We start from the raw sequence: 15,589 nt of genomic DNA on the forward strand, positions 1-15,589 counted from the left end.
GCCCGTGGCTCACTCGGGAGAGTGTGGTGCTGGGAACACCAAGGCCCCGGGTTCGGATCCCATATACGGATGGCCGGTTCGCTCACTGGCTGAGCGTGGTGCTCACAACACCAAGTCAAGGGTTAAGATCCCCTTACCGGTCATCTTTTATAAAAAAAAAAAAAAAAGAACTATACAACTTCTTTTTTTTTTTTTGGCAGCTGTCTGATATGGGGATCCAAACCCTTGACCTTGGTGTTATAATATGGAGCTTTAACCAACTGAGCCAACTGGCCAGCCTTGTAAGTTTACTTTTGGACACAAAGAACTTGAGATTTTGTTTTTTTAATCAAACAAATGCAGGACTCTGGAAACCAAGGAAAGACAATGTTTCAAGGAGTGACAGATCAACTATGTTGAAAGCTATAGAGAGGTGAGGTAATATATGGCTGAAAGATATCCATGGGAGAGCTGCTTTGGAGGAGTGATAAATGTAGAAGTAAGGTTGGAACAAGTTGAGAAGTGAGCAGGAAGAAAGAAAACAGAGGCACTTTCCTTCTACCACAAAAAACAACAGTAGAACATATACTTACACTTGCCTAAAAGAAAAATGGTGTGGCTGTAACCACATGAGAAATATCAACTGAATTCAAACTTCACTTGGGATGAAACTTAATCTCAATTTATACATCATTTTATCTAGTTTTCTGAGCTCCAAAGGAATGCAAGTAGCTCTGGAAAAACTAACTAGTTAGTTGTACCACCGCCAAATCCCTATTCCCAAGTTTCCTCTATAAGTAATAATAACAGTTAACATTTATTGAGTGATACTATACACCATTCATTGTTCCAGGTACTTTTCACATACTAACGCATAATTCTCCCAACAACCCTATGACATAGATATTACTGTTCCTATTTTATAGATAAGAAAACCGAGGTACAGAAAGAGAAGTGACTGACCCAAGGTCTCACAATTAATAAGTGGCAGAGTTGGGATTCAAACCAAGACAGACATGGGAGCCCACTTTTAGCAAGAGAAAAATAACCCTTATTAGGCTGGATTAAGTGGCACAGTTTCGTAGCTAGAATTTTTAAAAATTCTATTCTTTACTTTTCAAAAAGGGGATAAAACATAGTTTACAGTTGCACTTAACCAAATACCCTTCCTTCTCCTGTGTTCTGTCCTCATTAACTTCAGCAATTCCAAGGCCTCTGTCCAGAGATCACTACCAGCTAGTACTCCAGCTCCAAACCAATAAAAAAAAACCCACAAAAGACATTCCCTCTCTCTATCCTTTCATTAGGATTGCCTCAGCCTCCCGGTGGAGGAAAAGACAAAATCCTTCCTTTAGAAAGCTAGGGATTACGTTTAGCTTCCCTTTATCAGGGGTGGGAAAGAAGGCCCTGGAGAGCCACACATAGTCACTATCAGAAAACTGCACTGGGGTAGTTTGCAGAGAAGATAAATTTTGGCCAAATACCAGTTTCTCCTTTGAAGGTCCACCAAAGGAGATGTTCAACAAAAGAGGCTGGACCACTATTTGTTTTAGATTTCCTTCAGATTCAAAATTAGTTATTTCTTGCGGAGGTCAGGCACACTTTTCAGACTTTGGGCCTCCTCGTCATAAAAATATTGATCCATACTCACGAATTTTGAGGCAGTGGGTATGTTGCAGACCTTGAACTAAGAATCCCTAACGCAAACAGAACTGTGGTTAGAAGAGGTGGGAAAGGGGGAGGGGGGCCAGCGAGAAATTGGTTAATTGACACAGGGAATGATTACCTATTGTAATAACGAATATGCTAACTATTCTTTTTTTTTTTTTAACTTTTATTTTGTCGATATACATTGTGGTTGATTATTGTTGCCCCTTACCAAAACCTCCCCGAATATGCTAACTATCCTGATTCGATCATCACATACTGTACACAAGTATTGATAGTCAACTCTGTACGCCACAAATACGTACTATAAATTATGTTTCCAAAAAAAAAAGTAATCCCTAATGCAAAAGATAAGACTAGTGAGCTCTGTTTAAACACACCCCGGGCATTTTCTACGCCCCCTCCCTCTGCGCTACAGAAACCCGCTGTACCCCTGATGGCCCATCCCGTAGGTGGCGCTGCAAGGACAGGTAACGGCGCAGGCCGTTCCAATGGGAGAGGCCGAAGGGGGCGGGGATTCCGTCCGTCACCTGAGGTAGGAGGAGCCTAAAAAGGGCGAGGGAAGGCACGCGTTCTTTTGTGCGCAGGCGCAGGGCTGTTCACTCCCCGAGGAGTGAGGGCTGCTGGGCCGGATGACGTGGCCTGGCAACGTCCGGGCCGCTGCTGCCTCCCGGGACCCGACGCCGCCGGAACTGCCCGCGGCCTAGTTCCGACTCGCGCGTACCTGTGAGCCGGACCCCGGGACAGTGGCGGCGGCGGCCGGGCCTGCAGGGACCCGACTGGACCGCTGCCATGGGAGAGTGACGCGTCTGCGCCCGCTGTTCCGCAGCAGCGGACAGACATGAGGAGATCCCGCGGCGGCGGCAGCGGCGGCGGCTCCTGAGCCCCGGTATGGAGGAGAAATACGGCGGGGACGTGCTAGCCGGCCCCGGAGGCGGCGGCGGCGGCCTCGGGCCGGTAGACGTGCCCAGCGCTCGGTAAGGCACCGACCCGGACTTGCCGGCTCGCTCACTCGCGGACCCGGACGGGAGCTGCCAGTCCGGCCGCTCCGGACACAGCTTCCCCGGCCTCCCCGAGGTCCCCGCTGACAGCCCGGAACGTCCTGGCTTCAGCACGCGCCCAGCGCCCTCGGTCCTCTCTCACTTGCTTCCCGGCTTGCGGGCTGCCTCCAGGTTCCACTGGCTCCTGTGGTGCCCGCCGCAGAAGGAACGCTCTAAAATCAGGAGGCTTCTGCCTGAGTTCCTCGGTTTCGGAACAGTCTGTCAGCCTCAGAACTGCCCATCAGTCAGTTCACGTGAGGTTTTTCTGATCTCTGAGAGACATTTCTCTTGGCTGTTTCTCCTTGAAATAGTAGTTTAGTGACCGTTTAACCTTTTTGACGTCTTCCTGCGTAAATTAGGGGAAGGTGTCACCATCATCTCTCTTCAGGCAAAGAAACAGACAGATGAACTTGGACCATCAAGAATCCAGCCCCGTTGTCTAGTTTCCTTTTTCGGCTTACTTTATTATTAAATAAGAAATGTATGATCGTTGGGGAAAAAATTTAAAACAGTGCAGAAATTTATAGAGTAAAAATAAAAACTCCCCTTTATCTTTCCCCCAATCTTCCCACCAACCCCCAAAAGGTAAGAGACCCAGTGGTTCAGTGACCACTTTCAGGTGTTCCTTTCTGACCTGTCCTAAGTTCTGAAGTAGTGTCAAAGATGCATGAAATGTGGTCCAGCAATTTGGTTGGAACTGGTATTCATTGCCTTCATTTTTAATGAAGTTAAGTTTTTCTCATTCTTTAATATTTCCTTTGAGATTTAAAGATCGTTTTTGTAAATTCTTTAGAACTGTAGTATAGCATTACTAACATAACTTTTTTATGAAGACTAAAGAACACCATATATAATGCTGAAACCAACTGCATTTTTGTAGCATAAATTTAATTTTCTGATCTATTTTGAGCAACTCATTCCCATAACAGAATATCAGATGTTAATTATTGAGACGTGACAACTAAATGCAATATGCATTTCTGCTCCGGATTTGGTTGTAAAGGGGAAAAAATGCTGTAAAGGGCATTACTAGGTAAATTGACAAAATCGGACTATGGATGATAGGTTATATAAAAGTATCATATGTATGTTAAATTTCCTGAAGTTGACAGCTCTGCTGGTTCTATAAGTAAATTTCCATGTTCCTAGAAAATACAAGTACTTGTATTTAGGGGTGAAGGAGCATGATATAAGTAACTTACTCTCAAATAGCCCAGGAGGAAAGAAGCCTCTACGTGTGTATTTAGAAAGAGAGAGAGAATAGTAAACAGATGGGACAATATGTTAACAATTAGGGAATGTAGGTAAAGAATATACTATTCTTGAAACTTTTCTGTAAACTTGAAATTATTGTTAAATGAGTAGTTGAAAAGTGTTATTTACTCAAATTCTTATTGTCTTAGGTAGGTAAATGTGGTAAACAGTTCTTTGCCATCTTATTTGCATTGTTTACTTAGCACAGTTGCCCTTCTCTTATAGCTGATTGCAGAATCAAATTCAACTCAGGACTGGTTGAATTTTGATGGATTCCAGGTTGCAAGTTTTTACTTTATATAGACTAAAAATCAAATAATCTTCAACAAAAACTAATTGACAAGTTCTTTAATTATGGATATTTTTACACCTGAATTCACAAATATGGCTTTAGGTAACAGTTTCTATTTTGGCTTAAGTCCTCTTCAAGTAAGGGCAGAGGGTGATGCTTACATTTGTTGAATACCTCCTATGTTCCAAGTGCCTCTAGTACATGATCTCATGTAATTCTTAAAACAATCCTATGTAGGGCTGACCCGTGGCTCACTTGGGAGAGTGTGGTGCTGATGGCACCAAGGACATGGGTTTGGATCCCTATATAGGGATGGCCAGGTGGCTCACTTGGGAGAGCGTGGTGCTGACAACACCAAGTCAAGGGTTAAGATCCCCTTACCGGTCATCTTTAAAAAAAAAAAAAAAAGCAGTCCTACAAACTAAGTTGTGGTGTCCTTGTTTCGCAGATCGGGAAACTAGAGTCAGAAAAGTTAAGTAATTTGCCCAAAGTCATACAACTAATAAATGAGCTGGGAATCTGAATTGTTTCAAACCCCATGTACAAGTATAGTGCTTTCTACATAGTAGACACTTGAATATTTATTGAATGAATTGAACTTCAATCACACACTGATTTATTTATTTATTTGTTTGGTCAGGGAATTGTGAACTGTAGCAATGGGCAAAGCCCAAGATGCAGGTTTGAACACAAATCCAAATTTCTGTAATTCTAGGTTTAAAGAACCAGAGAATTTTCTAACCTTTCACAGAAAATACCAGTGATACCCTTGACAAGACTGGTTAATAGCAAATACCGACTTATAAATTTGGAAGTTAGATTATATCCTGCACCTGCATTTTGTTTTTTTGTTTGTTTGTTTGTTTGTTTTTAAAAAGATGACCGGTGAGGGGATCTCAACCCTTGGCTTGGTGTTGTCAGCACCACGCTCAGCCAGTGAGCAAACCGGCCATCCCTATATAGGATCCGAACCCGTGGCCTTGGTGTTATCAGCACCGCACTCTACCGAGTGAGCCACGGGCCGGCCTCTGCACCTGCATTTTGACTGTGACCCGTCATATTGGTCACATGATGTCAGGTGTAGAATTTTCCACTTGTGGCATCATGTCAGTGCTCAAAAAGTTTTGGATTTTGCAGCATTACACATTTTGTATTTTTGGATTAGGGATGTTCAGCCTGTATGAGCGTCATCTGGTGAACTGAGCTTAAATACAGTTAATGTCTTCAAAGGCTCCTTTTCAGGAGTAGTGTTTTATGTATGCTGCTGACTGTTCTTTGAAATACCCTTTACCTTTCCTTCCTTGGTCATTTCTACTTAGTCTTCAGTACACAGTTACAAATTTCAAACTCTGGGAAGATAACCTCTGCTTCCCTAGTTAGTGTTAGTTGCTTCCACATCTGTGTTTATAGAACTGTCTGTTAACTTACTTGAGTCATATGTATATCTATTTACTTGCCTGTTTTTCCCAGTAGATCCAGAGCTCCTTGAGGCCAGGGTCTCTAGTATGCATTTAGTGTCTTGGATACCACCTACAAATGTGTTTGGTTGTTAGTAACAAAACTAACAGATTTAAACAAATAGAGATTTAGTCTTCTCAGATTAAAGAAGCTAGAGGTTGCCAGTGTTTGTTCACAATCCTCAGTGATACCATCGGGGACCTGAATTCTTTGTCTTTTCTCTCTATTGGCTTTCCTATTAAGGCATGTTATAAAATGGATGCCGCAGCTTTAGATAAAATTTTTTTAGATAAATGGTGGAATAAGTACATCTTGCTCTTTCACCAGGAAGAGGGAAGGCTGTACCTGAAGCCACTCTGTCAGACTTCACTTAGGTCTCGTTGGCCACATGGCATCTGGTGCATAGTAAGTGAGCGAGGAATATTTGAATGGCTACATAACCCTCTGGGGGATGTACAAGGGTGTTTGCTGAGATCGAGAATTCCTGGACTGCTGCGATTTTTAATGTACCTCTATTTTTCCTAGTCTTTGTTTTTCCCTTACCTATCTTGTTGACAGTGTTGTTATTCTTTTTGTCCTTGCTTCTTTCCTTCTGCCTTATTTTTACAGCCAGTTAGGAGCTTAAAGAGTAAAGCACTGAGGTTTTGAGAGTCCTTCTCTACTTGATTTTATTCTTTTCTCTTACTCTGAGTTCATGGCTGGGTTGCTGATAGTTTAAATTGCCAAAAGCTTGACTGCCACCTATGTAGTGTATTACTACTCTCTATATATGTTACTCTACTAGATATCACAATATCACACAAGTGTAATTGTAAAGGTTGCATTCTTTCATTTGGTAAACATTTCCTGAGTGCATATCATACAAGTTCCTGTGTTAGGAACTGGGTAAACTAAGGATTTCTAGCTCAACTATATTTTTATTGGCTAATTATAAATTGCTTCCACAGCCCGAATATTTAATTAGCATTAATATAGTTAATATGCTTAAATCTTGGGGTTTTGTGTGTGTGTGTGTGTGTGTGTGTGTGTGTGTGTGTGTGTTCTTTTGGCCGTTGGGGTGTGTGTGTGTGTTCTTTTGGCAGTTGGTGTGTGTGTGTGTGTGTGTGTGTGTGTGTGTGTGTGTGTGTGTGTGTGTGTGTGTGTGTGTGTGTGTGTCTGTCTGTCTGTCTGTTTTCTTTTGGCGGCTGGCAGTACAGCGATCCGAACCCTTGATCTAGGCATTTGTCAGCACCATGCTCTAGTTAAATCTTCATGACTTTTTTCTTTTGCTTAAACAGGCCAAAGTCCAAATTCATCTTAGGTTTTAATATGCATTTTGTCTTTCATATTTAAAGATGGTTTATAAAACCATCTTTATATGTGCATGTGGGCTGCTGTGAACGTATAATTGGTAACTATCCAGAAGATGGGAACCCTCAAAAGCCTTTTGGATGAACTTTGATTTTCTGTGTGATATATGAAAAAGAGCATACTTAAGAGACATGGGTTTGACCCTACCTAGCTCTCTGGGCTTCAGCTTCCCAATCTAGAGCATGAGAGGAATTGGTTAGAGAATCTGCAAGGTGTTTTTCACCTCTTAACTGTTAGTGTTCTTTTTTTTTTTTTTTTTTTTTTTCCCCCTAGCATGTATACATTTACTTTCATACCTAGATAATTGCCAGACAGAGATTTGGTAGGTTTTCCAAAAGGTTCTCCTGCTGGGAGATTGAAGCCTGGCTGTTGAGATATTAGAATTAAATGAGAGAAGGGAAGGCAGGATTAAGAAGGGAAACTTCTTTTTGTTTTTTGGTGGCTGGTTGGTATGGGGATCTGAACCCTTGACCTTTGTGTTATAACCCCACACTCTAACCAACTTGGCTAACCAGCCAACCTGGGAAACTTCTTTTTAATCTCCACATTTTTAGTTCAGTCTCCTGCCTTTCCTCTTTGCTTTATGTCTAGACCTCGCTAGAGGCTAAGTAAGCCTCATGATTCCTGTAGTGGTTGAGGAGGGATAGTTGCCTGTCTGTGCTGGGCAGGAACTAGGGATCTGATTACTTGGAAGACTTCTTAAGGATCCTCCTCGTTTCAGCTTCCCACTCCCGTTCTGGGGTGCTTCCAATTCCTGAGACTTTTTAGGACTCTTGTAGGTCCAAGTGACTTGACTTTTCAACCACAAACGTCACTATAGTTAGTTAGCCAGGCAGAAGAGAGGAAAACCTAAGACATTTACCATTCCTTGCCTCTTCCTGTATTGTGGTCCAGTTTCATGACAGATAGAATTTTGTTTCTGTTTTTGTTTTTATTTGTTTGGAGTTATTGTTACGTTAAAAATCATATTATGGGCCGGCCCGTGGCTCACTCAGGAGAGTGCGGTGCTAATAACACCAAGGCCCCGGGTTCGGATCCCATATACGGATGACCGGTTCGCTCACTGGGTGAGCGTGGTGCTGACAACACCAAGTCAAGGGTTAAGATCCCCTTACCGGTCATCTTAAAAAAAAAAAAAAAAAAAAAAAAAAAAATATTATGAGTGGCAAAAATAAAAAAAAAATTCAAAATAGTACAGGCAGCGCAACCAAGAACATTTTTATTTTTTAGTTTGGTGATTTATTTATTTTTTTATTTATTTATTTATTTTTTAAGATGACCAGTAAGGGGATCTCAACCCTTGGCTTGGTGTTGTCAGCACCACGCTCAGCCAGTGAGCAAACCGGCCATCCCTATATAGGATCCGAACCCGTGGCTTTGGTGTTATCAGCACCGCACTCTACCGAGTGAGCCACGGGCTGGCCCCGTGATTTATTTTTTAATAGACTCATGTCTATACGTAATCATTCATATACATTGAAAAGAAACCAGAAGTATATACAGTCAGTCCCCAGTTTAGGATGGTTCAATTTAGGATTTTTCAATTCATAATGGATTTATCTGGATGTAACCCCATCATAAGTCGGGGAACATATACCAAATGTATATGTATACCAAAATGTTAAGAGTATTTATTACATGGATGGTTAGTTGTTTGGAGTTTTTTTCTTTTGTTTCATTTTTTGTCTGTGTATTTCTGTGCTTTCTGTAATGACCTGTAGTACTTGTATAATAAGAAAAAAACAGACTACTGACTTTCTTGTGGTTTCAATGATACTAAAACTTACTTCTTTTATTTTTCAGATTAACAAAATACATTGTGTTACTATGTTTTACTAAATTTTTTAAGGCTGTGGGACTTTTTGAATCATATGATCTCCTAAAAGCAGTTCACATTGTTCAGTTCATTTTTATATTAAAACTTGGGTGAGTATGTGGGGGGGTTCTTAATGATTTTATTTCTTTGACAATCCTGTTTTAACTGAGTATCTTTAAGAAATTTTACATAGAATGTTATGTGAAATTTATTCCTCCTGACAAGTATATGATACATTTTAAAAAAAAAATAGAATACCTAAGATTAGAGGTACAAAGAAACACTTAAAAAAAGATATAGTTGTACTCTAATCACTTGCTAAAACATAGACTTTTACTTTAGTTTGTGTTAATGAGATTTTTGCAAAGTTCTTTTAATGTTTGGCTTAATATATTTAGGACAGCTGGATTCTCATATCTATTTCAGCATTCAGTCTGTTGTATCTTGCATCATCTAGCCTCTGAAAAACTCAACCATGTACTCCTCAGAGAATAAGAGTGAAAAGGACAGATAAGGTCTTGGTATTTTATAAAGATAGTCTTGACCTTGCAGACTCTCTGGAAGGGTCTTGGAGACCTTAGGGATTATCAGACTGCACCACTGACGTAGCGCAGTCTTAAAGCAGGCACAAAATGTTACCTGAGGTTTACCTTGACACAAATGTTCCTTTTTTTTCCCTCAATTAAAACATGCTGGGCTGTGTTCACTGCATAATTCCTGCATAACACAGGATCCTCATATGGTATAAACTTTACATTATTCTACATATAGTAAGAAATTCTTTCTAAATAAAGATTGCTGGACCTTAAGATTGATAGTGACCACCCTCTATGTTAAAAATCTATTGAAGACTCTTAGGAATATAATTTTGGTAATTTGGGAAAGAGATTCTTGACTAGGAAATTTTAAGCATCAGTTGTATGCATTTTTATGTAACTATTTTGGCAATGTGAAAGGTAGAGATATATAATTAGTACTTTCTTCATTTCTATTATATTGTTGTAAGATTTTTTTTTTTTTTTTTTTTTTTTTTTTTTTTTTTTTTTGTGGCTGGCTGGTAAGGGGGTCTGAATCCTTGACCTTGATATTACCAACGTTGTGCTCTAACCAACTGAGCTAACCAGCCACCCTGTTTCAAGATTTGTTATTACTGAATTTTAGAGAAGATAGGAATTATTTTCTTTGGTACTTCAAGGTATAAACAAATATTGAAACTTTTATTTTTGTGGCTTATGAAATGGTTCTGAAGACAAAAAGAAGAGTTTCCAAAATGTTGCAGTGGGAGCCTTCTTAAAATAAGTATAGTTCTCCAGAATGATTTCTGTAGAGGATAGCATTCCTTTCAAGTTCTATTTGTTTAAAATAAGTGTCTTAAAACCACATCTTGTATTTAATATTGACTAATATTAATATGTTAATGTTTTGATATTTACAGGACTGCATTTTTTATGGTTTTGTTTCAAAAGCCATTTTCTTCTGGGAAAACTATTACCAAACACCAGGTGAGTTTTTGCAAAATCCTTTATTCCTAGCAGCTTCTCATTCAGTGGGCCAGGATACAATGCCGATTTTTGGATCAAGGATACCTAACAAATTATTTAAGGGCACAGCAGAACATTTCCAGAGTTAACTTGCTCTTGACTTGTCTTTTCAGAATTGAGATTTCAAGAGTGAACTACAAAGAGCTAAAAATAAATAATAAAAATGTATTAAAATAATAAAATAAAATATTATTTATTAAAATAATAAAATAATAAAAATGGAATGTCTAAAATGCAGAAGAGGGTAGAAAAATTTAAAAGCACTTATGGGGGCCAGCCCATGGCTCACTCGGGAGAGTGCGGTGCTGATAACACCAAGGCCCCGGGTTCGGATCCCATATAGTGATGGCCGGTTTGCTCACTGGCTGAGCGTGGTGCTGACAACACCAAGTCAAGGGTTAAGATCCCCTTACCGGTCATCTTTTTATAAAAAAAATAAAAATAAAAATAAAAGCATTTATGTAATTGTTTTCTTTAATGCAGTTTCTTTATTCTGAAAGACCTACAAACGAACATGGAGGCATGCCCAAGATCCTAGTACAAATGTCACGGGGAGGCTGATAAAGCATAGGGGTTGACAATTTCATATTCTGTCTGTCCTGCATACTAACTCTTACTTTGGGCAAGTTTTTTTCTAACTTAATTTGTTCACCTGTAAAATAGAGATAATACCTTCCTAATGGAGATCTGAGAAATAAATGAATTAATACATGTAAAGTTCTTAGAATAGTGCCTGGCATATAATATGTATATAGTACATATTAGGATGTAGTACATCACCCTCTTCATTATCATTATTATTCCCTTTAGGCAGCTGAAGTTCAGGCTTCATGCCAGAAATGTCCTACGTTCTGTATGATCATCTCATGTACTCCTCTACGTGTTTGCTTTATGCCATGCCTTAGAAACCTGTTCCATGATTTTTTTTCCCCCCTGGCATCTGTCTGGTACCGGGATCCAAACCTGTGACCTTGGTGTTATAGGGCTGCACTGTAACATACTGAGCTAACCATCCAGTCTAACTTGTTATTAGAATGACAAATTCAAGTACTTCTGTTTTAGAGACCAAGAACATTTTTTAAAATAGGATTAGTATTGGGCCGAGCCCATGGCGCACTTGGTAGCATGCGGCGCTGGGAGCGCGGCAACGCTCCCGCCGCGGGTTCAGATCCTGTATAGCCTGTATAGGAATGACCGGTGCACTCACTGGCTGAGTGCCGGTCGCGAAAACAACACACACAAAAAAAAAAAAGAAAAAAAAAAATAGGATTAGTATTTTAAATCCCATCTTAACTTTTGTCTTCTCTTTTCAAATATTATAAATAATTATAAATAATTGGAACACTAAAAATTCTTTTCATGGGAAAGAATTTAAAGACTAAAATATTAAGTGTTCCTAGGAAACTAGTGAGAAACTTAGAAAACAGAAAATTATATTCTGTAGGAAAAGATTTCAAGATCTAACAGACAAGAATATAGATAATGGAAATCAATATTGTCTTGCAAATCTAGAGTTAGTCAAGAGATCTTAACATTTTCTGTTTAATTTCAAAATATGTAATGATTTAGTCTTTAAAATAGTTGTTACCATTATTATATTTCCCTGTGTATTTTAAGATTGAGATATTTAGCAAAATATATGTGACTGAAATTTTAATTTTTTGTTTCCATTTATAGTGGATCAAAATATTTAAACATGCAGTTGCTGGGTGTATCATTTCACTCTTGTGGTTTTTTGGCCTTACTCTTTGTGGACCACTAAGGTAAATAAAATGCATATTTTGAATGTTTGTTTATATTTTTTCATTTTGAATATTAATTCTTTCCCATATTTTATGTCAAGTATTTATTTGTAAAATGCTTTTATCATTTCTATAGCATTGGATAGAATTAATAGAGAAGGAGAGAGAACCTATTTAGTTTGTGAACTAGTTCTTTGGTGCATACTATTAATGTATTTATTCATGATTTGTCATAGATATTTTACTAGTTAGAATCCAAAGAGTTTCAGAAAATTTTTTAGCATAGGTAGCTTTTTTTAATCATTCATTAGTGATCCTCTTAGTAGCTGGTTTAGAAGCTAAGAGGTCTGAAATGGTAACCAATAAGGAGGAGATCAAAATCTTTAAAAGCACTCATTTTTTTTTTTGTACAACTCTGCAAGTACTCTTGTAAACAAATGTATTGGGAATAGTGTGCCAATCATCAGATTAAAGGTACAGTGGGTTAAGTAGACTATTCTCATTTCATATTCCCCTAGATCTGTATAATCTTTTTGCGCAAATGGGTTGATTTATGAAGGAAATGCTTAAGAGCTTTTTTTTTTTTTTAAGATGACAACTAAGGGGATCTTAACCCTTGACTTGGTGTTGTCAGCACCACACTCTCCCAAGTGAGCTAACCGGCCATCCTTATATAGGGATCCAAACTCGTGGCCTTGGTGTTATCAGCACCACACTCTCCCAAGTGAGCCATGGGCCAGCCCCTTTAAGAGCTTCTTAAACAACAGTCATAACATGTGCACCTGTACATAAACATTCTTTTAATATTTCTCTATTTTTAAGGGGTTTTACTTAGTGGGTAAGTGTAAGAAAAAGTACCTTGTTATTGATAATGGGGAAGAGTAAAATGAGGGATAGTCTGAAGGATCTCACTGAGAATATTGGGGTGGGCAGAGTGGAAAGTAATAGATAGGAAATGCTTTGTGAAAAGTTCTTTCCTCCTTAACGGCCAATAGAGTAGCTTCTGGATTGGAGTCCCTTTGGCTTATTTGCCCTGTACTTTGTTAGATGCAGAGAATGCATAATTCCAAAAGTCATGTTCCCATACATGATAGCAGCAGCATTCTGGAGAGGTGGGAAAGCTGGCTGAATTTCTCAGCTTGGGTAGAACTCTTTCAGTTTATGCTTGAATATGATTGAGTGGTGTTATTGCTTATCATCTGCAATATTTTAAATTTCTTATTTGTGAAATGGTTTGTTGGTTTGTATGTTACTAAATCACTGTCCCTGTGTGTTAGGATAGGGAGAGAAGGGGAAAATATTCAAGTTCTTATTTGCCTCCTTATTTAGTCATCTACTGTCCAGCCTGTAGCCCCTTATCACCTCCAGCACTGCTCCTCTCATTATTTTACTAAACCATCATGCAATTTCTCTATCAGAAAGACTCCTTTGGTGTTTCATAGCTGTCTCATTTTAGGTTAGTATTAATTTGTTGATGTATTTATTCTCTTAAATTATAATCTTCCCAATATTAACAGAACTAAAGTTACCACTGATGTGTTCTCATTACAGATTTTTGGGTAAAGAGGGAAAATGAAAATTTATTTAACAGTCAGCTGCAAATCTGTTGTTATTAAATTCTTTTTTTTTTAAGATGACTGGTAAGGGGATCTTAACCCTTGACTTGGTGTTGTCAGCACCACACTCTCCCAAGTGAGACACAGTCCAGTCCTATGTTGCTATTAAATTCTATAAGCCTCCTTTTGGCTGGATTTATTTAGTTTCTAGCCTGGCGACAGTCCCCACGTGACAGCCAGCATGGTTGCAGTGCTCATGCATACCTCTTTTTAAAATTTTTTTGAAAAAATATTTCATACATATAAAAGAATAAATATAGATGTAGGTATATTTAAAGAATAATAAAATGAACATCCATGTGCCCAACACCCAGCCCCCCAAATGAAACCTTACCAATACCTTTGAAGCCCTGTATGCCTCTCCTGATTGTATCCCCTCTCTCTCCCTGCCTTTGGATATAACCAGCATCTTAAGTTTTGTTTTTCATTTTCTTGGTTTTCTTTATAGTTTTACCACACATTTGCTTTTTTTTTTTAATGTTTAACTTTGGAAGTATTTTACTTTATATGAGGGTACTTCAAAAACTTCATGGAAAGATTTGTATTATCTTTTTTTTTTTTTTCTGGACAGCTGGCTGGTACAGGGATGGAACCCTGGACCTTAGTGTTATCGGCATAACATTCTAACCAACTGATCTAACTGGCCAGCCCTCGTATTATTTTTCTTCTTTTTTTTTTTTTTTTTTTTTTTTTTAAAGATGACCGGTAAGGGGATCTTAACCCTTGACTTGGTGTTGTCAGCACCACGCTCAGCCAGTGAGCTAACCAGCCATCCCTATATAGGATCCGAACCCACGGCCTTGGTGTTATCAGCACCACACTCTCCCGAGTGAGCCACGGGCTGGCCCCTTCATATTATTTTTCAATTCTGTTTTTCCGTGAACTTTTTAAAGTATAAATGGAATTAGATTGCATGTATTTTTATGCAACATGCTTTTTCATTCAGTGTTATGTTTGAGATTTGCCCACTTGACACATATAGTTTACAGTTTATTCATTTCTATAGCAGTTTTTTAAAAATATAATTCACATACCTTAAAATTCACCTTTTTAAAGTATACTTCTGTATTTTTTCTTGTATTTTCAAAGAATTTTCTTCATTCTTACTGCTATAGCCCATTGAGTGGAAATACTCCAATTATATTATCCATTCTTTTATTAGTGGATATGTAAGTTGTTTCCAGTTTTGGCCTACTGCAAACAATGCTGGTGTGAGCGACCTTATAAGTATGTCCTGGTACACATGTACAAGAAATTTGTAAGATATAATCCTAAGAGTGGTATCGTTGGGTATTTGTAGCTTCAACCTTTCTAAGGTAGATAATGCCAAAATATTTTCCAAAGCAGTGGTACCTATTTATTTTTCTCATAATGTTTTACAAAGTCAAGGAGAAATATTTCTTTTCTCTTACTGTAGTTGAATTTATGCTTCCTGATAAAGATAAGATATAATTCATGAATGATAATATTTTGTTGTTGTAGGACTTTGCTGCTATTTGAACACAGTGATATTGTTGTCATCTCACTACTAAGTGTTTTGTTCACTAGTTCTGGAGGAGGACCAGCAAAGGTAGAATTTCCCATTATCAGTTACTTGGATATTTAGAGTATATGTGTAAAATGTTATCCAAAGCAATAAAATCGTATCTTTTAGCGTTTAAATGAATTTAGGGGCTTTTTCCGCTAGTTTTACTTTTTTTTTTTTAACAAATTGTTTTTTGTTTTTTACTTTTTATTTTGAAATGATAGATTCCTAGGAAGTTGCAAAAATAGTACAGAGAGGTCCATGTACCCTTCATTCAGTTTCCCCCAAAGGTGGCTTCTTACCTAACT

At 38.5% G+C, this 15,589-nt stretch overlaps 1 protein-coding gene across 9 annotated transcripts in view; it reads left to right on the forward strand.

The window, feature by feature from the left end:
• The first annotated feature begins 2,321 nt into the window (after positions 1–2,321).
• The window catches only part of SLC30A5 (solute carrier family 30 member 5), a 35,813-nt gene continuing 22,545 nt past the window's right edge, over positions 2,322–15,589 (forward strand). For 7 of the 9 annotated variants that reach the window (XR_010022652.1, XR_010022654.1, XR_010022653.1 and 4 more), the window contains exons 1-5: positions 2,322–2,624; positions 8,845–8,967; positions 10,293–10,359; positions 12,076–12,161; positions 15,239–15,326. Coding sequence is in view for 6 of the 9 variants with exons in the window: in XM_063087232.1 (XP_062943302.1) it covers positions 2,539–2,624; positions 8,845–8,967; positions 10,293–10,359; positions 12,076–12,161; positions 15,239–15,326 (450 nt within the window). In the remaining 3 variants the exon portion in view is untranslated. The remainder of the gene's footprint in view (positions 2,625–8,844; positions 8,968–10,292; positions 10,360–12,075; positions 12,162–15,238; positions 15,327–15,589) is intronic. The other 2 variants (XM_063087231.1, XM_063087235.1) reach the window with 2 other exon arrangements.

The sequence above is a fragment of the Cynocephalus volans genome, chromosome 2 (assembly GCF_027409185.1).
Source record: "Cynocephalus volans isolate mCynVol1 chromosome 2, mCynVol1.pri, whole genome shotgun sequence".
NCBI classification, from domain to species: domain Eukaryota; kingdom Metazoa; phylum Chordata; class Mammalia; order Dermoptera; family Cynocephalidae; genus Cynocephalus; species Cynocephalus volans.